We start from the raw sequence: 25,883 nt of genomic DNA on the forward strand, positions 1-25,883 counted from the left end.
TAAAGAAAATGTTCTCCTGATTAGAGCCCATTACATTCATTGTCCGAGTGTGACTAGTGGCACTACCAACTGTTTAACAAACTGGAGGGGAAAAAAAGCTACAAAGATGTCTGAAGACTTAAAAGGCACCAAAAAGAGAACAGCTCTGCAACTGCCAGTTCTACAAACAATTATGTAAGCTGTGTTTAACACTGCATATAGTCTATTCAATCATCAATCTTTGTTGACGAAGATAAAGTGTAGTAGCTCTTCATTTAAACTCTCAGTTAATCAAGTGCTAGTTTAGTAAGAAATTTATTTTCACGTATCAGAAAATAACTGCAGTGTCTAACACAACTACACTTAAAGCAAAACTAGTCTAGTATGCATTATTCTGGTTAACACTGAAGCAAACCTGTATAAACAAAAGGGTTACCTCAAGATATATAGTTTACAATATGAAATCAACATATAAATGAATAGGATTTACTGAAAACAATGGAAAGTGTATTACAAAGATACATGAAACAATTTTAACCACAATATTTTCTCTGTGAAAAATACAACTATTAGTGAGATAAAATGTACAATTGAATTCTTTTTTCCAAAAGAAAAAAAAAACACAGTATAAAGGAAAATATTTTTTTCTTCAAAACAGGGAAAATAGTTAAGGTCATTTGTCTTTCATTACAATATAATTTGACACAAAAAGCAGTCATAGGATTGCACCAATTCCATGTTCAGTCTCCTGAACATGACAATAGTAAAAGGAGTCCATAAAGCATAATGACATTTCCGGATTTTATGATGGCAATATATGTATGCAGAAACTGATGTCACTCCGGCTCTGTTCACAAAATGTACAGAACTCTAAATTTCGTGGCCAGACATGTAAAAATTAGTTCACCCCAATGCTGACTTTTCTGTTGCTTTAGTCAGGAATGGAAAAATCTGTAGTATTTTAAGTGTTGTTATCTTTTTAGCAATAAAGAAAAAAGTATATGTAGTGCATGCTTTATCACTTGTCAAAAACATTTCTGAAAATAAAACTAAGTTATCCAATAGTTCACAAAATAGAAAATAATTCTTCAGGTTAAAAATGTGATTAGGTTTACGTTTAGTTCCATTTCCAAAGGACTGATTTCCTTGGCAGCATCACTTTTCCTTAGCAAGAGCCAAGGCACAAAGTTCCACAAAGAGAAATAAAAATGGCTACGAACAAGAACACAGTCTGGCATTGTAAAAGAAATCAGAGCCTCTCTCTGAGCTTTCTGTTCCACCAGGTTAGTGCCGTAGAAAAATGTGAGATTTGAGATACATTTTTGTTATGAGCATTTCTGCTGGACACGATTCAAAAGTTCACCAAACTTTTCAAAAAGATCCTCCACCCATTTTATATTTTTCATGCACAGCTGCACAATCTCTTCCTGTCCTAGATCTGCACTCTTCTTCTGAACAGAAGAAATCTATTTAAAAAACAAAGAAGGGGGGGGGGGGGGGAGATGCACAGACATACACATGTTAGGCTGCCAGCATTTCAGAATTTTCATTTTTATAATATTCTGCAATGAAATATAAACCTTCTTTGGAAAAAAAAAACCCCAAAACTTTAAGCTTTAAAAACAAGGGAAAATGCCCCCAAAAATGCATTTCTTAACAACTGAGCCAAAGCTCAACTCTCATATTTCTGCTACCTGGAGTTTCCACCAAGGATTTGCAGAAAAAAATAAAGGAGTGGGCATTCTACGACAAAAAGTAGCTCCTAGATCTGAGGAGTTACACACACTGGTAAAATATGTTTAGTTTATTTTGGGTAACAGTGAAGAATGCTTACCTATCCTGAGGGAAACTCCTTTCACACAGACCTTGTAACCTTCTGTGCTGGTTTTGCCTGGGATAGAGTTAATTTTCTTCATAGTAGCTAGTATGGGGCTATGTTTTCGATTTGGGATGAAAACGGTGTTGATAATATAGAGATGTTTTATTATTGCTGAGCAGTGCTTACACAGTCAAGGCCTTTTCTGCTGCACACACCACCCCACCAGCGAGAGGGCTAGGGGTGCACAAGAAGTTGGGAGGGGACAAAGTTGGGACAGCTGACCCCAACTGACCAAATGGATATTCCATACCATGTGATGTCACGGTCAGCATATAAAGTTGGGGGAAGAAGGAAGGAGGGGACCTTTGGAGTGATGGTGTTTGTCTTCGCAAGTAAACACTACGCGTGATGGAGCCCTGCTGCCCTGGAGATGGCTGAATCCCTGCCTGCCCATGGGGAGTGGTGAATGGATTCCTTATTTGGCTCTGCTTGTGTGCGCAGCTTTTGCTTTCCCTGTTAAACTGTCTCTATCTCAACCCATGAGTTTTCTCACTTTTACCCTTCCGATTCTCTCCCCCATCCCACCGGGGGGCAGTGAGCGAGCGGCTGCGTGGGGCTTGGTTGCTGGCCGGGGTTAAACCACAACAGCCTCATATCTTAATGTTCTGGTCAGCAGTGCCCATTAGGGGCAACATATGAGCTCAACATACCCTTCCCTTTGCCATAAAGAATTAATTAAATAGGAGGCCACAATCCATACTCATTTACCAAGAAGATGACAACAGTCCCTCTAGTTGGACTCAATTCCCTTAATAAATTCCCTCAATAAATGTAAAAGTATCTTGAAGAGAACAATACTTACCTCTTCTTTACACGTTAGATATATATGATATTTGTAATGATGGAGTGAGTGATACAAAGAATACAACTGTATTTTTTCTGGATCTACTGTAAACTCCTGCAAAAAGAACAGTTATTTTAGGTAAATTCATATTTTCCAAGACAGAGATGAGATAGACATTTTCTTCTGTAAACAGAATTTTTTTTCAACAATTCAGAAATTGAGTACTACTTTCAAATAATTGCTTTGACATATTTTGGTACATTGTAATTTCTATGACATCATAATTATCTCCTATCTCCACTTTTCTTACCATGTTATTTTATCAAAACTAGGTTTGAGAATGCTTTCAATCCTCCTGAATGCACTGCAAGTCCAAAATGGGCAAGAAAGCCCCTTCTCAAGAACTACTGCAAGAATTATAAAAGCTTAACTATTTTCTCACAAGATCGATGAGTATCACTGCAAATAAGCATACACTCTGTGCTTCAGATAAGCTGATCTATACTCATCTAACACTTATGTTACTTCGGCAAGAACTATGAATGTGGGTTATATTTACAGGTCATTTGTCCAGCCACTATTTACTGCTGGGAGGTAAGCCTATGTGAGCCAGTACCTAGCAAAATCTAGTTATATTGTTCCCTAGGAATACAATGGAAATAAACAATGTGTACATCCTCAAGCTTTACCACCTTAATCTTTAATTTTTATTTTTTTTTAATTTAAGATACACAACTTCATTCTGTCATTGGAAATGAAGAAAGGAGCAATACAGAACTAAATTTTGAAAAGTGTTATCTAATTTTGTTTTTTACAATATTAACACTAATTTTTCATTTTTTATCTAAAAGCCATTATATCATTTACTTTAGAGATTTTGCAGCAAGTTTAAGCAACTGTTACCATTACGAGCTACATAGTGATTTTACCACAACTGCAATGTTGAAGGCAAAATGTTGCTGCTTCACCAACAGTCCAGCAGGCTGACTGCTACGTGGAAACAGGGTCTGAAGTCCGGTGGTGACAGAAGCAGAGCGGGCTCTAGCAGGGCTCTGCTTTAGGCATGCTACAGCGGGTGAGAAGCACAGCAACAGCAGAGCTCACCTCTCCCTTCCCATCCAACCACACCTACCGACTCCTGCCTGCATAAGGGAAGCAGCATACTACCACTTCATCTTCCTGCAATCTTGAGTAGTTGCTACAGAAGATTTCCTGTATAAATATACAGGATAAGATCATTTGGGTCTAAACGCAGAACTTAAACAGGGGAATAGTTACAAAATTATTTATTATATTTCGTCTCCCTACTGGAATATAACTATGTTTCACAGATGAGTTAAAACAATGATTTTAATGTACGTTTTAAATGTTGTTACAGAAAAAGCACCTCACCCCAAGATTTTGTATTTTGCTAAATCTACTAAAAACCCTAATAAATGTAGCAGTATTTTATACAAATGTGGTTATCATATTAGAAGTCAGATGGTGGCAGCAATAAACCCGCTGCACACTCACCTGTGCTGATTTAGTGGTTGATTTAGAAGCCCTCAGTGTTTTCTTGTTGTAAGCTTTACCATTCATTTTGATCTTAGACACAGAGGTTCCTCCGCTTTTTGTCTTAGAATCTCGAGTGATCACTGTCAGTTCAGGAAAGTTTTCCAAAGCATTCTTTAAAGAGAGCATACAAAGGAAAAGCATTATGAAAAATTCAAGAATGGCCAGCCACCCAGACTGCTGATAAATTGACCATTTTTCTTTGAAAAGTTAGAGTGCAGTCTATTATGAAACAATTTATTCTTCCACAAAGACCTGATAAAAGGTCTTTATCAGATCAAGCAACCGTATACAGTTTCAGAAGCATGACCACCTGTTCTTGATGACTATAATTTTTCAAGACAAGAAGATCCTTATATTGTATCTCAGATACCATCTGTGATTCTTTCATTAGAAAAAGCAAAAAAAGTCTCCACTAGGCAATTTTTACCTTTTAAAATGCTTTTCATTACATTTCTACCCAATAATCTCCAAGGCCAAGTTACTTGGAGATGCCCGAGTACTTTATGCCTAGTCAGGCATGGGAAATCTTCCAATTGTAGCAGGGATTGGATGCATAAGTATCTTCATAGGTTTTGTCCCAGCTTTTGCAAAATACAAATTAATTGCATCTTATATCTGTAAGGTAGAAAAGCTTACGTCCAGTGAAGCAGATGTCTTAAAAACTTTTTTGAACCAGCCATATTAACCTATGGGAGTGAACTGCATTTCTACCACATTCAGTTCTACATTATTTGCATGAGTAAACTTGGGTACAATTCTGCTGTAAAAATACAGCATTATGTTAGCAGCTGCTTTGAAATAGTCCTGTTATGCTATATAAGCTGGTTCTGAAAAAAAATACTTCAAGTTAAATGTATGTATATATCTTTGTATTTTATGTCAGTATGATGGAAAAAAAAACAGGCATACAGAAATATGTGTCAATGTGTAGCTTAAGGAGTTAAATTTGAGCCATTGAGTTAAAAGATGAGGTTGACTAAATTTTTGTATTTTCTTTTAACAAGCAGGACTAGAATTCAACAACCTCCCCCATCTGTAATTTCTTAGCACTTTATATACATCAGCCATTCTTCCTTTCATAAAAAGTCCTTCTCAGTATAAAGCTATAAAATTTACTGCACAGAGGTAGTTGCATAGTAGTAGCAGTAACCTCGACTAGCTAACCTGCCCATAGACAATATTCACTGCAATGCTTTCAGACTGGAACAAAAACTTCCGCAGGTTTAAATTATTTAGTTTTTCTATCCATTTTAATGGCCATTTCTGCCTTCCTCTGGAGAATTCCTATCCATCAGAAGAGTTTACATGGCCAGACCACTGACCTATAACAGGCAAATCTGTATTGGAAGGAAGAAGAAAATACTAGTGATTTCTGCATCTTTGAGAGGCACAAGACATAAAATGGTGATAATTATTTCCAAACTAAATTTACACAACTCAGCTAAGATGCTTCATTTACTGAGCTTCAACTAAAGCAAAAGTAGTATTTTCTCATTTTGTTTATAAAAAAACCTATAACCAAAAGGATGTGATAAACTGTTAAAACTACAAAGAATATTACAGAAGGCAGAACTACCAAACACTGACTACTAACTTCAGTGTCTCATTTGGTTTGTAATACAGTGCTAAAATACCCCATATTAAGCGTATGCAGGGGAAAAAATTATTTTTAATTCACCCGTGTTTATCAATGCAGAATATGAAAAATATTCAAACTGAATGATACTCATGAATGATAATGGTATTTTTCACTGACTGCATCAGTGACTCATTCAGCTCCAATATTTGAACTAGTCATTTGACCAAAGCTGGAACAGAAGCAGGCTTTCCTGTATTAACTATCAGATTAACCTGAATCTTAAGGAGTATCAAACATTCTTCTAACACGAACACTTATGATGGCAAATAAGCATTTCATTTTTATCCAAAATACTAATTCAAGGATGGCACAAGTTGGTACCTTCATACCATAAGACAAATATAAAAGGCTTTTTATCTTGCTGTTTACACCACAAGCAGATCCCTTCATTACATCCATGACTTCATTAACTTCTTGCAGATCATACTGTGAAATAAAGGCTTAAGCTAACTTTAGAGACTTCATACATAATCTGCCTCTAAGTGAACACAGAGCAAAGCTACTATATTAGTTATGAACTCCAACTGAACAAGCAGCTGTAATTACATGTTTGTGTTACTGAACATTAGGTTTTTTCCCTTAAACTGGGAAAAAACCAAAATAAGCTACCTCTTACTTTGTGTGTACTGTGAATGTAACTAGAATTCTACAAATTTGTATCCTACCTTAATGCAGCCTATCTTCTCTGCACAGACAAGTCTAAAAGAACCAGCTGTAGAAATTACTACTAACACAAAACTCTTACCACAAAAGAAAAACAAAACTGGAGGACTAATACATCCTACCTCTCTGAGGCTCTGTGTACGATTTGAAAGTACACAGCCCACCCCATGCCTTCCTACTATAAAGGAGGAAGCCGCAAGGAATTCTGTTCAAGCGGGTACAAATTGTACAGCTGTTGGGAGAACAGCATAACTAACAATACAGAAGTTCAAGAATCATGTGAATTAAAGTTGTTTCACTCGTTGATGATGTTCTCATCCCTGAAACAAGGTCACTTAATATCCCACAAGACTTACCAGGAATAGGCTGTGGAAAAAAACATCTTTTAAAGATTTCACGATGAAGCAGCAGAACTGTCAAGTCTGCAATTATCTCCCTCCTCACCTAGCTCTCAAAAACAAGCACACAGCAGTACAGAGAGGCAACTAATCCTCCAAGTGTCTCTGTACTGTGGACATAAGGGGACAGGAGAAAGGCAAAAGAGCAAGTTTGGTCTGACGGTCAGGTCTGCTTTCCTGTTGTCAGTCTCAAAACTGTTACAGGAAGAAGTAACCAGTCTGATTATAGACATGGACAACTAGTTCTCAGACATGAGTGAAAATTACCTTAATTTACTTTATTAAGGTTTCGAAATATGCATTGTTGCTTGGAGGCTGGGTGAGAATGGTAGGAACTACAGTGATTATCCTCCTTTTTACCTTCTCTCTACTGAGATGGTATGGCTGCTCTCTTCCCTGCCCACATTCAGACCTGTTTTTTATAACTGGGCCAAAGTTGCTGTGATATGGCCTTGTTATCCACACTTTTCACAACATTCCATGCAGAAGATACATGAAAGTATGCACAAACGAGTTGTTCTTCAGTCCGTCTGTCCTGGTTTTATAGTATTCTGATCATATTTTCTACTTCAAAGAAGTTCAGACATCTGCTCCACGGCATAGCTATTTCATGTAAAAGTGTATTAAGATTTTTAGACAATACAATCACTTAACCAAAAGCTCTAGAAGGACAGCAAACAGATTTTCTTTTGGCAAACTTGAGAAGATTAAGAGAAAAAGGCTTGAAAATGAACCAGAAAGCATGGGCAGTAAAACTAGAACTTTACCTTTGCAGTATAAACTCCTCCATCACAAAACGTTCTCCAAATGCCACATACAAGCATTGAATTTATAGCATCTCTTTCAAATCCATATTCACTTCTGTTACAAATTTGCCTTCTGGGTTCTAAGTTGTGCCTGCATGGTAGGCATTCAATGACTGACTTATAACATTACTTTAAAAATCCTAGAATTTAAAAGAGAATACCTTGAAAGTATGATCCAAGCGTAATTTGGAAAGTAGCCTTTTCCTATTGTCATTCAGCATGCCATCAATTTTTCTCATGTGAGGCAAAAGTAGCTCATCTTAAAGACACAAAAAAATGTAGCAGTTGATTATTGAGACACATAGTAATGAGACTTCCATTCAATCTATACTCCTACCCATTAAAATAAAATGTAGAAGTAAAAAATAATGCAATTTGCACATAAACTGATTTCAAACGTGAGAGATTGCAATCCTGCTCCTTCTCTTGACTTTTCTTTGTTGGAAGGAAAAAAAATAAGATAGAACAATACAGAGCATAAATCTTAGAGAGAATTCCAAACCATTTCCTAGATAATCCTCTTCCGTGCAATACAACTGGCAGTTTTATGAAGACAAGTATGTGTTTTTGACATTCGCTATTCCGTATTGCAAGAGATGACCCTGCTGGCATTTGCAACAAAAGAAATTGGGGGAAGTGCTTACTGATAAAAGTTATACAATAAACCACTATAAACAACACAATATACATTTGAACACAGGCATGTGGCCATGAATGAAAATTTACAGCTCAGTATGGAGTCTTTTATTTAGAAAGTAAATTTCTTTGCTTTTAGTGGGACTACTGTCATAATGCATGGATATGAAACCTTGAGGTAAGTATGCACTGACACACAACCAGAGCAAAACGGGAAAGGAGAGTCTAGAAAATAGGGGTTTTAAATATGGTCAAACAGAATAGTAGAAAACAGCGTGCAACTAAGTAATACGTGAAATGATTCTTCTTTTAGGACCTTTATCTTTATACTTGAGTGTTTTGCTAAATTTTGAAAAATAGAACAGTTTTGACCTTTGTAACCCGGAGTCCACTATGCTAAATAAGTCCAGACATTTTCTCCTCAAAGAAAAAAGTAGAATACAATTGTCTTTGATCAGAATTTTAAGGTTTCAGAGCTTGAAAAGCAGAACTTTTAATAGTAGCAAGAATCGAAACTACTTATAACAGTATTTCTTCATAAGAAAGTAAACACATGCTTGAAACATTGTAATTTGAAATAAATGTTTGCTAAGATTTTAAAAAGCAGTAACAGAAGGAACAAAGACATCAGTTCTGACATTCACAGCACAAGCCTTATGTAACAAAGCAGACAAAACAGTATTTCTAAATTACTTTGATTACTCAAAGAGGTAGTGCAAATATACATATATATGTATGCACAGACGTTAAGTAATTTGTATAAAGTGTTCTTTAGATGTGGGGATGTAGCTAAAAGTTTGGTGGTGTCTTCTTTGGTTCTCTTTTCTTTTTTTTTTTAAAATACATTTACCTTACTGATTGATAACCTTAAAATCTAATAAAAACATACAAATGTTAAACATACTGTACCATTGCTCTTTTCCAAGGCTTGCATTGTGTCTGGATCCAAGGCAATGCTAACAAGCAACTCCATGTAGCTCTTAAAAGTCTCTTTCATAGCTCTTGTATTCAAAAAGCGAGTAACAAGGGGAGCTGGAGGTACAAGCTCTGAAATGTAATCAGAACATAGTGATTTTTTTTTTTCCTTCAATATCCTGCAAATATTTGTGTTTTTCAAAACCAAAGGCTTTCTCTCTTAAAACACAAGTGACCTCTACTGGTATCCCAAGAGATTAAAACTCTATACAATCAGAAATACTCAAACTACTTACATGCCAAAAACAGGTACAAACACCAAATCTGGTAGAAATAGTATGATTTTTTTGTAGAAACACGTACAATTACTTGTAACTACCATCATTTAGATTATAGTATTCTAGGGAATTCAAACATTTTTCTATTATTGTAGATGAAAGTCTAGAGAAAAGGGATAATGAACAACTTTAGTGAAAGTGCCCTACGTGCAGGTTTCACGTCAACGCAAGTACCTCCCTTAAAACCACAAACCTCAAAGTTGTCCAACAGAAAAACATTCAAAAGCACAAATGTAACTTAGGAGCCTGTGTATCATTGAAGTCAATCCTACCTAGCTGTCCAACTCACAAAAAACACATAAAACAAATTTTACCAGCAAAGCAATGTAAGCATATTTATACTTGCTTCTGAGGAAACTTTTATTTTTTTCATAGCAATTCACAGCAATTTTAAACATGCACATGGAGTAGTCATCAGTACTAGTAAGAATTACAGAGCTTTTTATAGCTCCATGTATGATGCCGCTATTTTGTAGCAATTTACCTAACCAGGCTGTTAAACTTTCTCAGAGAGCCACATTTCTACGGGTGGCTATCATCACCAGGTCACTTCAAATTTTAGATATGGACACTTGTATATATTAATGATTATTTGGGTAAGTTTGCTTGAAAAATGTTATTTTAAAGGCGCTGCATTCAGTAGAGTCACTGTTCCAGTCCATCAGCCCTAGCTCGTCTATAGTTAAAGTCACCAAGGTCAACATACTTTGGAAACACAGCAATACAAAGCATGGGTACTACACAGTTTAACTGCAAACATACAGGAAATAAATAAAAAACTGCAAAAAAACACTGCACATCTGCTACCACAGGTAATCTCTGCAAACATAGTACACTTCAAAAATTCCTTTCTGTTCTGGAGAATTAATGCAATCGTCATATCTCAACGTTCCAAGACACTGTAAATGTCTTAACAGCAAATCTGCTGAGGAGGCTGCATTTGAACAGCTGGCATTTTAACGAGCAACGAAGCAGCCAAGAAGTCAACTGCTTTTTCTCCTTGGGTTTTGAAAAAAACAACAGTAACATCAGAATTCTGCCCACATCTGCAGGCAGACAGGCATTGCAGGAATGTTATTTCAGACATGACGTGGAGTTGCAACGGAAAATTAAAGAATCCAATTCTTGAGATGTATTCGAAAATCACATCAGCTCCTCCTCCTGCAGTTGTACCCATCTTAGAAAGCAAGCAGTAAAAATATGTTTATTAATTGATAAACTACATTTGCAGTAACTTCAGCTGCACACATTTGCTTATACACAAGCAACAAGTAAAAAGTTTTAAGAAACCAATTTTGTATGGCACTATCAGATCTTTTTTTTTTGAGGCTAATAAAGAAAAATTTGCAAGTTTAAGCAACATTTTTCATAATACTATTTTCAGTTAAGTTCAAATAGACCTAGATGCTAACAATAACATCTCACTCACCATCCTCATCACTCTGGGCCTCAGGTGAAGAATCAGACTGGGAAGATGAAAATTCTTCTTTCCACTTTTTCCTTTTCTTTGGTGGTGGTTCAGCCTTTACCTTTGGCTGTTTAGCTTTGGGTTTCACAGAAGAGACTTTTGTTGCTGTTGGTTTTGGTGTTGGTGGATCAGGGGTTTTGTTGTTGCTACTACTAGGTTTGCAATGAATCGTCCTGCAATATTATGAAGGTGATCTTTATGAAAATAATTACCATGCAAGTTTTTGCATTAATAAAGTAGTTGTAGTTTTATTTAACCAGAATATATTCCCCAGGGATTATATATACTTATTTCATTGTCACAAGTAACTAGGAATTAGGTCATACACACTACACTACTGTAATTTTGATATCATCCTTAACAATTATTCTCAACTACCTATGATTAAATAGTATTCCAAATTTATAACTAGATAAACAAGGAAAGAAAATTTAAATTGCCCAATGTTAGTAGATTGTATTAGCTATAGGAGATTGGATCTAATACTAAAATTTATTATTTAATAAACAAAAAAACCAGACTTGACAGACTTGAACAAATGCTAGTAATCAATGAGATTTGCTGACAAAGTATATTTGGGATATTGTATCCATACAAAGATGGGAGAGAATATCGTCCAGGTAAAAACACAGAAATGCAGGACCTTGAGGACTGGAATAAGAAACCAGACAACTCCTCTCCTTTCTCTTCCCACCACTCAAAACAAGAAAGCAAACAGGGAACTTAATATTATAAGTAACAAGTTATGTATTTTAAGAGTAATAATCCAATGCAGTTTTGAGAACGTGGTAGGGAATACAATTCTGGGAAGCGCAAGGCAAGATTTTTTTGTCCAAATTGGGAAAGTAGTGAAATGTATAGTAAAACATTTTTAGTATCTTCTGCAATATTGTGAATAATTCTACCACCTGTCAGAGATGAAGATTTCAAACTGAAATGGATGGAGACAATAGATACTACGATTATTAGAGGAATGGAAAGCCTGCCTTGAACAAGGAAGTTGAAAGACCTTGATTAAACCAGCTTAGTGAAACGAAGACCCAGGTAGAATCTGACTACTCTCCAGAAATATGCAGTAAAAACACCAGGGAAAGACAGAAATAAAAGCCAAAAACAGTACTGAGAAGAGAATATATGGATACAAGCTGATCATGATCATGTTTTGGCTAAAAGACAGGCTTGTTTCAAAGCACTGGAGGAACAGATTCTGGAACAGTATTCTGTAGCCCAAGGAAAAAAGAGCCATCAAAATCCTAGATAGTTTTAAGTAGATCACGATAACTTTATAAAATTGATTATCTGATGGCATTGCTTCCTTTTGAGAGCAAACTGGACTTAAAAACCCAGTCATTTCTTCAATGTAGGGCACTGTAATTTTTTTCATTACTGTTTACTACCATTTGATAAAGAAAACATATCTGCATTAAATTATTATTATTGAAAAGCCATCCCTATGGCTTTTTATCTGAGTAAAGCTTCAGATATCATCTGTAGTTACGAGAAAAAAAGCTAAGCGTTAACACATGACAGAGTTTGTACAATCTGCAATCTTTTCCAAAAGCACGATCAAAGGCTAGCACAAAACGCAATAGTAAAACCCTTAGCAAGTGAATGATAGTGGAAACCTTATCAGAAGGAAGGTGACAGATTTCCTGTGTCTCAGAGACAGTCAAAGTATCTGTGCAAGAGACACAGTCATAACATTTTGCAGGATCAGTAGTACATTTACAGGAATAATCAAAACCATTTTTATTTGTTTGCATCGCATCCTTTACATGGCTCTCCAGAGTAACAGATTTGTTTGGGTTCTACTTATTCTACTTATCCTTGGTGGTGGTTTAAAAGGAATACTACCTGAATTACTGATTTTAAGGCATGGATAGAAGTTACATGGGATGACTCAAAGGGATAAGACTTTTTGGGCTGGGGTGAGGTGCGTAGGATAGGTGCAATAAGAAAAAATAAAATAGTCTCAGTGCACAAGGACATACAAAAGAAGGAAAAACATTCTTGCGACAACCAGCTCAACAATGAACTTTTGTTTTTAAATTAACTTTCCGGGATTGAGAAGAAAGGATGGCACTTACAGTATACTTGGACAGGATGGTCATTAAAGTAATCCAGAAAAACATACCTAACTTGCAAAATCCATAGGAAAGGAGAAAACACCACACAAAAATTTAAAATCAGTACACCTGTAGGCTTCTATCCTTACGTTGAGTAACAGGGCAAAAGATGACACAAAGAAACAGTCTGTGGAGCCCTAACACCTCTAAAATTAATGGTTATGGCAATCCAGAGATTCAAGGTAGTGAAGTCTTGATGTGGCAGTAATTTTTATCTCATTTCTCAAAGCAAAATATACAGTTCTCGGTTTCCAACTTAAAGCCAAATTAACATAATCTTGAGTTACAACTCTTGTTTATTAAAATCGGTGTGTTCTTAATATGAAAACAATATGGAAAAATAAAAAACAAATTGAAATAAAATACCTTGCTGACTGTACAGGCTTGCTTCGTGGTTTTTTTGAACATACTCTGACATATTCCTTTTTGTTTGCGTTTTCAATGAACTTCACGTACACTCGTTTGTATTTTGTTTTTGCATCCCCGAAATACCCAAGATACTAAAAAAAATTAAATGAATATGCAAGTGTTTCTGTTAAGTTATTCAGTTTAGCAATTAGAAATTTAAATACTAAAGAAGTTAGTTTTAAAACAACCGGTTTACATACAAAGATAAATTATAAATGCTGTACGATGGCTTAAGAGAAATTCTCCAATGGATTTCCACATAATATTTAAACTAAGAAAATAAAAGGTACTTTGGGCTTCATTTTCTCCCTTTATTTAATCCTCCCCATGTGTTATCCCAAAAGGATTATCTGCCTGGCAAAGGGCTGCCTGTTGAAATTGTATCCTACCTGTATCCTTCCCATTGTGGAAAGCAGTTGGTTCACAAGCCTGCTTCCACTGACTTTATTCTGGTTGTGAAAACTTGTTCCTTTATGCAGCCTGAATGATACCAAAGAACCCATGCTGGAAAGCCAAGAATCTGCCCATGAATATATTTAGAGAGAATTTTAGAGAAGGAGGAAAGCAAGAAACCCTTTTTTTCTCCCCCACCCCACCCGCCTAAGAATGTATGTCAGAATCACATTCTATTTTGTTTCCTAGACTTCCATTACGGAAATCAGTTCCCATGAGGCTTCATAAAGAATTTCTAAGACTCACACTGTTAGTAGCAGCAAACTCTCTTTGTCCATCTCGCACTTCAGGAACAAACTTTTGCAATAAAGCCTTCTGTACTTTCCAAATAGCTGGAGGCTCTTTTCCTGTTTGCAAAGCAGCCTGTAAGAACATACAATTATTTGCTAAAAATTGTGCTTATTTTTCTCCCAGAAGTGTGTTTGTGCATTATATTTTTTGAGCAAGTTACCTAGATATAAAATGGAAATAAGTCATTACAAATTCCAAAATCTTAGCTATTATGTGCCATTTGCATCAAGACAGTATGACATGAACTACAGGAAGTATAATGCAATCTACAAATTTTTCTTTTACAGTGATGAAGTTGTGTCAACCAGCTTTGCCTGTAGTGTGATGTCTTAACTTGTATACTATGCAACTGAACCACAGAACTTTATTTTTAAAAACAAACATTTTCCCCATTTTTTATTCTTTTGCTCTATGAAATATTTTTTAAAACAAAAATGCAAGATTCACAAGTAGCAAAAAGCTTGCGGGTCCCTAGAGATTTTGTAGCAGAAGCCCAGGTAGATTACAGCATGATGCTTGCACTAATGTGAAAAGAGATAGTTCAGTATGAATTAGTGAACCAGAGTTTACACTTTCAGTCCAACTTAACTGGGGGAAAAAAAAAAAAAAGAGTTTGAGTTGATTTTCTTTTTCATGTAGTTTGAGAAATAAACTTTTTTAAAAACAAATTTGTAATTATTAGCTCTAATGAGAATTGTCTATAAATACTACAAGCAAAGTACTAATCAAAAACTCTCTTTTTGGAAAACAAATAATCAAGTATTTGTTACTTTTTTATGACTGTTTAAATAACTAAAGAAATAAACACCACAAAGCTTGAAATTCAAAATACAACAAAACTTAATCAGTTCTATAAATGACAAGGGAATATTTTAAAAGTGCTAATGCTTGTCTTAGGTGACAAAGCTACATTAATTCATTTAAAACTGAAGCTCAGGATGAACACATAGGCTAGTAATCAAAAGTGTTAGAAATTAATGGTAAGAATATTGCTGGCTATGATAGCAACAAAAGGAAAGGTAAACATGGAACAGAATTTAAAATAGAGAAGAAAGAAAAAACAACAAGAAATCAAAGACAAGGAACATTCCCATAAACTCATGTAAGAGCTGTACTGGTCCAAAAGTAATTTCTTCAACACCTTATACTTGAAAGCCTACTACTATCTTAAAAAAAAAGGAAAAAGAAAAGAAAAAAGGTAGTCAACAACCTGTGAAAAATTTATGCTTTTCAATATTAAAAAAGGTAATTCCAAGTTCTAACAGAGGTTACCAGCACATAGATTTACTTTATTATGTATGTAGTATAAAATGGGTCATATACATACAAACCACATTCATCACTTGCACTAGAAAGACACCATTAAGACATCTCAGCAGCAGCCAGGGAATATTAGAATAGAAACTGAAAACTAATCTGCAGCCTTTCCCCTTTTGGTAGTTTGTCGAAGCTATTTTGTGGTATTTTGATGTTGGGTTGTTTTGTGTTCCCCCCCACCCCGAGTATTCTGATTACCTTTAGTGTCTCTATATCTTCAATCTTCACTACAAATTCATCACGTTCTCTGTACATGCCCTCTCCTCCACTGTCCGTGTTCTCCTCATCAGTACATCCTTCTACTGCAACAGTTGCCTGTGTTTTTGCCAATTGGTCTGAAGTCACAGCATCCTGTTGAGGTACTTTTAAGGGGTCAGCTGAATTCATTTTCTCCTGCACATTGACTACAGAAGAAGTTGTCTGTGAAGATTCCTGCTTTATCACAGCAGTAGTGGCAGCAGCAGCAGCAACAGCCACTTTTTCAGCTTCTGAAGAAAAAACCCAAATTTTAGTTAAACACATTATCAAGGATTAGCAACGTAAAATGGGAACTAGATTTATTTTTCTTCTTTTCTGCTACAACACATATTAAAAACTATTCTAGGAAAAACATCTGTTCTAAGAGTTAAAATTTTGGCATTATCTTGGCCAAAACTAAACCTTAGATGAAACCAGAATACTGTAGCTAGTATATCTCTGTTTGTATTAAACTGCTGCATCTATTAGCATCTAGAAATAACAAAGGTTAACACTTTTGAAAACAATTGGATAGTTACAGACATGATCAACAGGAAATACTGTTGTACTTTGTGTGACTAAGCAAGTACAATAGCAAAGGTTACAACACTGAATCTTGTTTCCAATCTGCTGGTAAGTAAAGTCTTTTGAAATTGGATTAAGGAAAGAAATACACATGAAATATGAAAACATTTGCTGTATGAATTTTGGACATTTAGCATTTATATATTGCAATAATATAACTGGAAGTTCCAGATTAAAATTTTGGCAATATCCTAATAATTTTTAGTATTAACAGAGGTAAGCAATGAGAACTGACAATCAAAACAAAGGGAAAGAACATTCTTCTTCTCCTCTACGCCCCAGAGCTAAAAAACTCCCACTGTTCAAAGTTATTATTCTTTTCCACCTGAAAAAAATTAGAATCCTTTTTAGATATTACTTTATACTCTTTTATACACATTAGTTTTAACACCAACTTGCTGATCTAAAAGAAACCAAGTTATATTAGCTATAGCATAATTACCAATATCACTTAGGAAACTAGCTTCAAACTTGAGAAATAACTATTTTACAGTTTTGTTACAATCATTGTTATTTGTTGACTTTTTCACTTGAAAAAATAGATGAAGATAACATGGCATGTATTTTAATAAAAGTAATAAAAAACAAATTATTTAAGTATCAAATTAATGTGTTGATACAAAAGCTATACACCAGATACATGAAGATTCATGAAATCCAAGTCAGTAAAATTGCTGAGCCATGAAATACGTTCTTTTGGATATATACCACATTATTGCAAATATGTTGTATTTCTTTGTTCTGTGAAAGCTATGACAGTTTTAATTAGACATCGCATTATTAATTCCCCAAATATATTTACACATTCTTCAGAACGGCAAATAACTGTACATACGGTATTTAATAGTACCAACAAGAGGCTATGTTTTAATATTTGTCTTTCCATACTTATGTGCAAAAACAGACAGAAGAAGGAATTACTAAAAAAATCTACAAAATACCAGTAAGTAGGAAAGAAGTCATTACTAAGCATCTTGTATGATGTACAAACAGCCTTGTATACAACAAAACAGGAAGGTGAATTCAAGAAACTTTTGGTATAAATATTACAACCTTATGAATAATAAAGAATATACAATAATATTGTAAAAGAAATCATTGCAAATAAAACACTAATGGAAAAGTCCATCCAACAGAAAATTTTTGAAATATTTTTCCCTCTCTCCTTTTAATCTAACAAGAGAAAAAAATCACTTCATTCTATTTTGTTAAGAACCAGCCTATGGGACATGGGTCCTGAGAAGAGTTTAAGAAATGTTTCATTTTCTCCTTGCTACTATTTCAGAAAGTAATAGTATTTCTCTTGAATTAGTACAGTCACGTGATTGGCTGGGCAGTTTTTAATTGCTTACCAGAGAAAACAAACTCTACTGAAAACGCAAACCTATGCAAAAATATGCTGTATGTCAAAAGTACTTCAAAACCAAGCAGCATCAGTTAAAAGCTATGAACACTGACAATGGAAAGTACAATATAGATGTAATACAAGTGAAACTGAAAAGAGCGTGGAAAACTAACTACTACTGTGATCAGTGGTTGCTGCCTGCCCCTCCCTGCCCAGAACAACCCTTCCCAGATCTTGTTCTTTTGTTAGCAATGTATCAACATGGAGCTACAACACTCCTGATTAATGGCTGAAATCAAAGTCAAATGACTCCCATCTTGGACAAGACTAGCTAAACCAGTGCTCAATTTACAAGTGCAAAAATTGTTTTCAGAAACATATTCTGCACAATTCTATCATCACAGAAAGCGCGTGTTTAACTCTACCTAGGAGGAACATAACCTCTGCTGATGGCAATTATTAAAATGTTCCCTTGCTAGAATTTTTTTTTTTTTTTAAGAAATTTAAATCCTCTGACATGATAGTTTGTTGAGGTTTCCAGATGAAAATCATATTTAGCATTCTAAGACAGAGAAGAAGAGAACAGACACATTATTCCAATTCTGGCCTAAAATAACGTTTTGGCATTAAGAGTCCTACTTAAGGAGCATGAAAAAGTTTTATCTACATATTTTCTAATTGTGGAAAACACTAGTTTAGTTCATAGTCAACACACCTTTTGAACAGAACTCTTAATTATGGCTGTGATTAAAACCAAAACCAATCAAAACCTTTACCTGAACCGAAGACAGATAAAACTATTCTTTATTTTTTCCCATCAGCTACAGAAATCTCCTTCAACATATGCACTTGCCGTAACTGTTTTACCTGATTTGTTCTTTCTGTCAGATGTATCATCCAGGGCTGACAATGCAGTAGAGATGCTCTTCTGAAGATCGTGGTTACCCCCCACAGAATCATCTTCATCAGAAGAAAATGAAGGCAACGTTTCTAAATTTTTCTTAAGTTCTTCATCAACTTTTTTGGTTGGACTTTCTCCACTAACCTCAGCAGCTACAGGTGCTGCTGCTGCTGCTGGCTGAGGCTTTGCAGAGGACTGCAGGCAAGGGGCACGAACTATTTGGGTAACCGGTCGCCTAGTCCTGTTTGGCATTCGTACAGCTGGAGCTGAAAACTGTTGCCTAGGCCCAGACTTCAGAAAGTCTAAAAAAGACGCAATAAATCCTGTTTTGACCTCAGGCTGTTTTTCTTCCACTTCTTTAATTTTTTGCCTCATTCTTTCCTGATGCTGGTAAGTATCATAACAACTTTCAGAAACAGTAGAAGAGTATGCCAAACATGAGTCACTTCCTCTTGAATTTTGACGTTTACACTGTCCGCTTCTTTTTACCTGTTTCTGAATTGCACTGTCATCTTCCACAGCATTTTTATTTTGGCTTTTTCCTTTGCTTTTTTTCTTCTGAAGGTTCCCTTGAGTTACATCTTGGCATTCTTCTTCAGTTCTACTAATGCTTCCATCTCCACTTTGGGGCACAGACAGTGGCTGCAATGGACCCTTTGACTGGTTACCTGCTACTGTACCATCATCACCACCCATGTTAAAATCATTCTCTGAAGCAGCACTTTCTTCACTCAGACTCTTACCACTTGAAACAAATTCTGTGTCTCTTGCATTCAGCGTACCATCAGCAGAAGCATCATTATCTTCTTCAGATTCATGGCTCATGCTAGATTGCTTCTTAACTGGAACAGACCCTTGTTCTTGCTCCTCTTGACCAGGAGCAAAGGTGGGAGAGGTTATTCTCGTTGGTACACTTTGATCAGAAGTTTCAATGTGTTGTTGCTCAAGGTTCACAGGTTTTGCCTGTATTGTTGACACTGGTGTAAGATTTATAGTAATTTGGCCTCCATTCAAAGAAATATTACTTATGCTTGCTGGCTTTCCAATTACAGTAGGTGAGGCACTGAAACCAGAAGACACGTGTCTTACATCCATTGATCGGAACTGTGTTTTAGACTCCTCGTTATTTTCAACAGACTGGATTTCCTCTTCATTACAAGCCGATTTGGCAAAGTCAGATGGTGTCACTCCACAGGCTGCTGCTGTTGCTGCTAAGATGTCATCTACGTTTGATAATATATTCCTCTCATCACTGAGAAGTATAGATTCTGGAAAACATATTGAACTAAGAGAAACAAACTGATTTTTTGAATCGTGTTGATTTGTCTGAGTAAAATGATCTTTTGTTGTCAAGTGTTGCTGTAGTGGTTTTGAGGGCTCAGAAATGTCCATTTTCATTACTTCTGAATTCTGAGTATGAAGCTGTCGCTGAGAATGGCCCCCATTACTTTGAATAATATGACCATCCATCTGAAGGAATGGATGTGTCACCTGTTGAGGACTCTGTATTCTTTGCACTTGCGGTGATGTCTTTGCTTGTCCTAAACCTGACTGCAGTATTGACTGGTGAAGAATCTGCAAGTCACAGGCTGACTCCAGAAGTACCTGTGCACTAGGCAAACACAGCTGATGACCATGTCTTAAAGCATGAGGTTGAACCTGCGATGGTGTACTAATGACTTGGCCTTGCTGTTCTTGAGCTTTAGTTTCATGTACCTTATGCATAAGAGAATGTTGCTGGTTTAGCTCTTTAGCACTCACAGTTACTTGTGTTGTTTGCATTAAATTAGCTGTCTTTTTTATATCATGGCTTAGGCTAATGATATGGCCAATATGTTGGGAAAGCTGTTCCACAGAATTGACCATTCTTTCATCTTTTTTTGTTCCTTGAAGAGTAAGTCCAACAACTTGATCTTCAAGACGAGAGTTACTTCTGATTACACTTTGAGAGTATCTGTCATCTGCTTTTGAGACCCTATAGGATGCATCCTGAGCATTGATTTCCTCATCAGTTAGCCTCTGAGTGGAAGATTCAAGAGTAGCTTGCTGTTGCAATGCCTGCATATCCTGCATTGATAATTCCTCCTCTTGTTTGGATGAGGCATACAAATTAGAGTCAGACTTCCTTTTAATGTATGACTTTGTTTCTGAGGAGGGCCTGTTGTTCTGCAGTGTCTGTGAATGAGCTGGGGATGCAAAAGGAGGAGACTGGACAGATGGCAAAAACTTTTGAGACTGCGGAGAGGAAGATTCTTGTGACTGCGAGTTCTGAGAAGAATGTAAAGAAATATAGCTCTGATTAGGACTCGAGGCTGGAAGAGTTTGTATCCGAGGAGAGGCATTAAAGGAAAGAGAAGGCGATGTTAATGTTAAAGACTGCCCTGAAGAATAGCTTTCTGAAGGACTAACAGCTGACAAAACTTGTGATTGAGATGAAAAACTAACTTGTGATTGGCTAACTGGAGATAAACCCTGAGAGTGACTAGAAGAGTAGCTCTGGGAGTGGCTAACTGAAGAAAGTTCCCTCGTTTGCCCAGAGTAGTTCTCATTTGGAACTGAAGTCAATACCTGTTCCTCTGAGGAGTAACTTAGCGTTTGACTATCAGAAGTAATAGTTTGTGATTGCCCAGAAAAAGTCAATGTTTTGTACAGTGAGGGCAGCTTCTCAACCTTGCTGGATGAGAAATCCTGTGAGTGACTGACAGGTGGCACATTCTGAGCCTGGGATGAAACATAGTTTTGGGACTGGCTGACCGACAAGAGGCTTGGAAGCTGTGCTGTAGAATAGATCTGTGCTTGGCCTGTGATGACAGAACTCTGGTTTTGTGCAGTTTTGGCATAGCTTTGCGTCTGCACAGTGGGAGCTACACTTTGAGGTTTGGGGGTCTTTGTTGACCTTGGAGGATGCTTCGTGGAACAGTTTTTCACTTTTGCTGTGGAAGCAGATGGAAAACCAGGTGATGGAATTGCAGATGTGTACGACTGAGCAAGTTCCAGTGTGACTTGAGAAGTCTTCTGCTGTGGTCCTCCATTGCTCACCTGAGTAACATCTCCAACTGGACCGCAGGATAATGCCGAGTGCCTAGATGTATCCTGAAAATTAACTCCACTTGTACTTGTTAAATAACTGTGTAAGGAATGCTGTGAAACAGTCAACTGAGCCTGAACAGACTGAGTACTTGAAGGCCGCTGGTGGTGTTTAATAACACTACATTCTCGCTGAAGTGCTCTATCGATGGAAGCAGTGGAACCAGTAAAGACAGATGTGCTATAGGCCTGAGAAACCTGCTGAGCTCCTCCAAGGGTTGAAGGCAACAAACTAAATTGAGGTTGCAAAAGATGGGGTGCAGATTCTTGAGCAGAACGGTAAGTTGATGACTGAGGTGGTATACTGGTACTTAAAACAGAACTGCCTAGGCGCTCAAATGTCAAAGCAGTTGGAACAGTGCCTTGTGATGTTTTTATCTGTAATAAAGGATCATGGGTAGTTAAAAGACCATTTGACGTAGCACTGAAAGTAGTATCTTGAAGCGTAAGAGAAGGGGTAGTAGCAAAGTTTCTACTGCTGAAAGTGTTGGGATGCTGATATGCTGATAAAGCAGATGTTGGTGGAAAGGTTCCAGAGGTTGGCAAGGCTCCAGTAACAAATAGTTCTGTGGTTGTTGAGGAATGCATACCTGGAAAAAAAAAACAAAAACAAAACAAGAAGGGAAAAAGAGCATAAGGGAGCTTTACAAGTTACGACACTCTGCATTTCTAAAACTCATTTAATTGTAAGACCTTACAGCATTTACAAATATAACTTTCTTTAGAATCACCACTCTTTTCAACAAAAATATCTAAAGGAAGGCACTTATTGTGGGTAATTTTCAAACTGGAAATGCAGGGTTTTTTAAGAATTCCAAATTTTGTATCTACAGTGAATTGCCAAGGGGAAAAGCTCATATCCTTAAGATGCAAATTGTGGATAAAAATATTGTACAAGATTAATTCTGCTTTAAAACTGAAGGCTCTTTATTAGTTTTTATTTCAGTTTAAAAAGAAGTTCATTGTAGAGGACAACTGATCAAAAGCCCTGGACACCTTTAATATACAGTAAAAAGGCAAAATTACACCATAGCAATTGTAATACATACACAGTTAAAGGAGTAATCCCATCTCCTGTGTTTACCCTCACCAAAACTTTTATAACTCACTTTATGTGAAGCATTTCAGAGCTTACAGTGAAATAGCTAATGGCCTATATACTTTGTAACATATGTTTCTTAAAGGAGGGCTTTGACTTTCAATTCAAAGAATAAGTATGATTTGTATGCTTTCTGAAGTGAAATACTGGAGTCCAAAATATCAACAGAAACTATCTGCACAGTGCAATCCAACTGAAAGGTATAATATTACTTATTTGCATCTGGATATTGGTATGACATCCGGGCTTAAACAAGATTTCTCAACAGAATACACTACTACAACTGAAATAGGAGTGTGAAATTCCCTTGCAACCTCTGGGGCTTATAGCAGTGATGCATATTGTTCAGTGCTTTTCACTCTGTAACTTGTAGGTACTGGTGAAGTTTGTGTACTATTTCTAAAGACTATGTACAAAAGTGAAGGCAGCAAGTTTATTGTCAGAGAGGCTTATACTTCTTGTAAAGAAATCTGCAAAGGAATCCATTTCCACGGTAAATTTACAAGGGTATGCAAATCAGAAAAAATTAAAATCACTGGTATAATTTGACCTTTTTCAGTTCTTCTTTGATACTTAAAACAGCTTCCAGCTTTGGATCTTTTAAGAATAAATTTAAAAACTCTCAGTAAATACAGCTTGCTTTGAGACAAATACTTCATTAAAAAAATCAATTTTCATTTTAAAATATATTGAGTCCTTTTAAACTGATTGCAACTTAATCACACAATTGCTTTGGAAGTTTCAGATGAAGCTGCAAAAGAAAGTCTTTCTTTCTCCCTTTCAGTTCAAGACCAACTGATATGAAGAGACATGATACTGAAGGAATGCCAAGCTATTTTTCAAGAGTCAACAATAAGGTCTTTCTGAGTAAGAAAGCATAAGCAGTGTTTTAATGCTTTAGGTTTTTTTCTAGTCTATAAAAACCTGCAACATCAAATATAACTGGGTTCCCTTTTACTGGTCCCTACAACTAACACAAAGGTAGGGGCATCCAGAAGCATCAAAGAAGGGAAAGAATTTATACCTATTTTAACTGCAGGCATTCCATTTCTCATCTAATCTGTATTTTTCCCCTCTCTACCATAAATTAAAGCCCTTCTTACTATGCATGTGATTTCTTAAACCAGACAAGAAGCAGTCACAGAAGCACCATCATGGCAGAACTGCTGGGTTTTAGATTTTACTTTTGTAGAGGAATAGACAAAAATGTATGGTAGATGTAGTAAGTTCTGTGCACAGAAATCACAACACTGATAACTATTCCCACATATCAAAGGAAGACGTGGTAGGACAATATAACAAACACACTTCCTCTTTTCCCCCCAAAACCAGCAGTTGCAGTGTTTGGAGAAAAACCTGAAGTAAAAAACCTTCTAAAGAAAGGTCACCTTGAAGGGCGAAGAGCACTTGTTTTCCCTCATCAAAAAAGTTTTGTAGAAGACAACGCTCTCAAAAGACACTTGGGAGGACTGAGGGATACAGAAAAGCAGCAAAAGTATTACAGGACAACAGAAAGCTCAGAGAACTGGTAATATTGAAAATGGGCTTACTGATGAGTTCTTAGTAATGAGTACTGAGAAGTCTCTCAATCACTGGTATCAACATCAAACCCGACCCACTGCATGTCTCCCCATTCTTCACAATTCACTGTTAGGCAGGCTGCAATGGAGAAAATGCTAGGACGAAGAGAAAAAAAGATTTCTTCCCAGCTGACAATCTGATGTGAGGATGGGTCATCACAACTCTAAACAGCATTAATTTATATTAAGATTTTTTGACAGACTAACAGTGTGCATCTTCATCTGTGCTCCCACGTATCTGCTTTTGTCCATGGTGAATAAAAAGCCACATTCTCTCTTCTCAAATTTTTGAGTAGCTCTTCACGGAATACAGCTGCACATTACACTTAACACACCAAGTGCAAACTGTCAACGAAAGGATTGTTCAACTCTTCCCTCTTCCTACCTTATGCCTCCTCCCCTAAATCAGAACCAGCGATCATACAGCTGCAGAGACACAGACCAGCTTACCCATACAGTGGAAAACCAACCCAACAAAGGAAAAAAAACACCCAAACATTTTCTGTCAGATCCATGACTAGATCTGTTTCACTGCACAGCTACATGATCACTACATAAGATTAAGCATAACTTGAAGCTACCCACAGATGCAGTAGCAACACTTATCTTGGTGTGGCTGTCTACAGCAAGCTCAAAATATGCAAAGTTTCCTAGACTACACAGAAGGCTTGACAGATGGGGGAGGTTTATAGGAGGCAGGCAGTCTGCCAAAAAAGACAGCATGTTTGTTTATTTGTAAATTAGATCACTTATTTCTATGCGCCATGCACCTCAGACCCTCTTTTTGAGAACACTTTGCTCATTACTTCTGAAGTGTACAAAGGGGCTGAAGTTATCTACAGACTCGTAGTAGTAATATCACAGAAGAAGAACTGTGACAAGGAACAGAGTTTGAGAATGAAAGAACTGCTAGGGTGTACAGGTAGTCTACCTGAATATGCTTATGGTGTTAGTGAGACTAACTCGAAACAAAGTTGGAGAATAAATTTGATTCATTGGACAAAATAATATCCTATACATCTAAATTCCTTCTAAACAATTAGAACTTCTGCTCATATAATTCTTCTAATGTTAATTATTCTGCTAATTTCATTGATTTTGATGTTTTTAAATACTGAGATGGAAAAGAGGTAGAAGACATGTAGCGTTTTCAGCTAGCCAGGATATTTTTGTTTTGAAATTTCCCCAAATATTCAACATAATCATGAAAAAAATTTATTTCAAGAGAAATTTTTCACCTGTCTGCCAGGAAGGAGCCCTGAATTGTGGTAAAAGGGTAGATCCTGAAGAGACTGCCTGAGCGGTACGAGACTCAATAGCAGAGAGAAAATTCATAACTGAAGAAGTTTCCTTAGTGTTACTTCCAGCACTGTGCATACTGGTATCAAATAC

At 36.4% G+C, this 25,883-nt stretch overlaps 1 protein-coding gene across 1 annotated transcript; it reads right to left on the reverse strand.

Annotated features, from left to right (window-relative positions):
* Positions 1-1,249: 1,249 nt before the first annotated feature.
* QSER1 (glutamine and serine rich 1) lies at positions 1,250-25,883 on the reverse strand. Its single transcript, XM_081999905.1, has 11 exons — positions 25,730-25,883; positions 18,692-22,402; positions 15,856-16,145; positions 14,296-14,412; positions 13,555-13,688; positions 11,024-11,235; positions 9,251-9,388; positions 7,867-7,964; positions 4,158-4,310; positions 2,661-2,756; positions 1,250-1,445 (listed from the first exon to the last, which is right to left on the reverse strand). Exons 1-11 carry the CDS (start codon positions 25,866-25,868, stop codon positions 1,305-1,307), a joined length of 5,229 nt encoding a protein of 1,742 aa, XP_081856031.1. The 5' UTR covers positions 25,869-25,883; the 3' UTR covers positions 1,250-1,304.

The sequence above is a fragment of the Phaethon aethereus genome, assembly GCF_964289735.1.
Source record: "Phaethon aethereus genome assembly, chromosome: 5".
Taxonomy (NCBI): Eukaryota; Metazoa; Chordata; class Aves; order Phaethontiformes; family Phaethontidae; genus Phaethon; species Phaethon aethereus.

Coding starts and splice junctions, on each gene's coding strand:
- QSER1 (XM_081999905.1), bottom strand. CDS start 25,868: ATGCACAGTGCTGGAAGTAACACTAAGGAAACTTCTTCAGTTATGAAT. Junction 14,413..15,855: donor AAGATATAGAGACACTAAAG/GTAATCAGAATA, acceptor ATGTTCTTACAG/GCTGCTTTGCAAACAGGAAA. Junction 1,446..2,660: donor ATCTAACGTGTAAAGAAGAG/GTAAGTATTGTT, acceptor TTTTTTAAATAG/ATTTCTTCTGTTCAGAAGAA.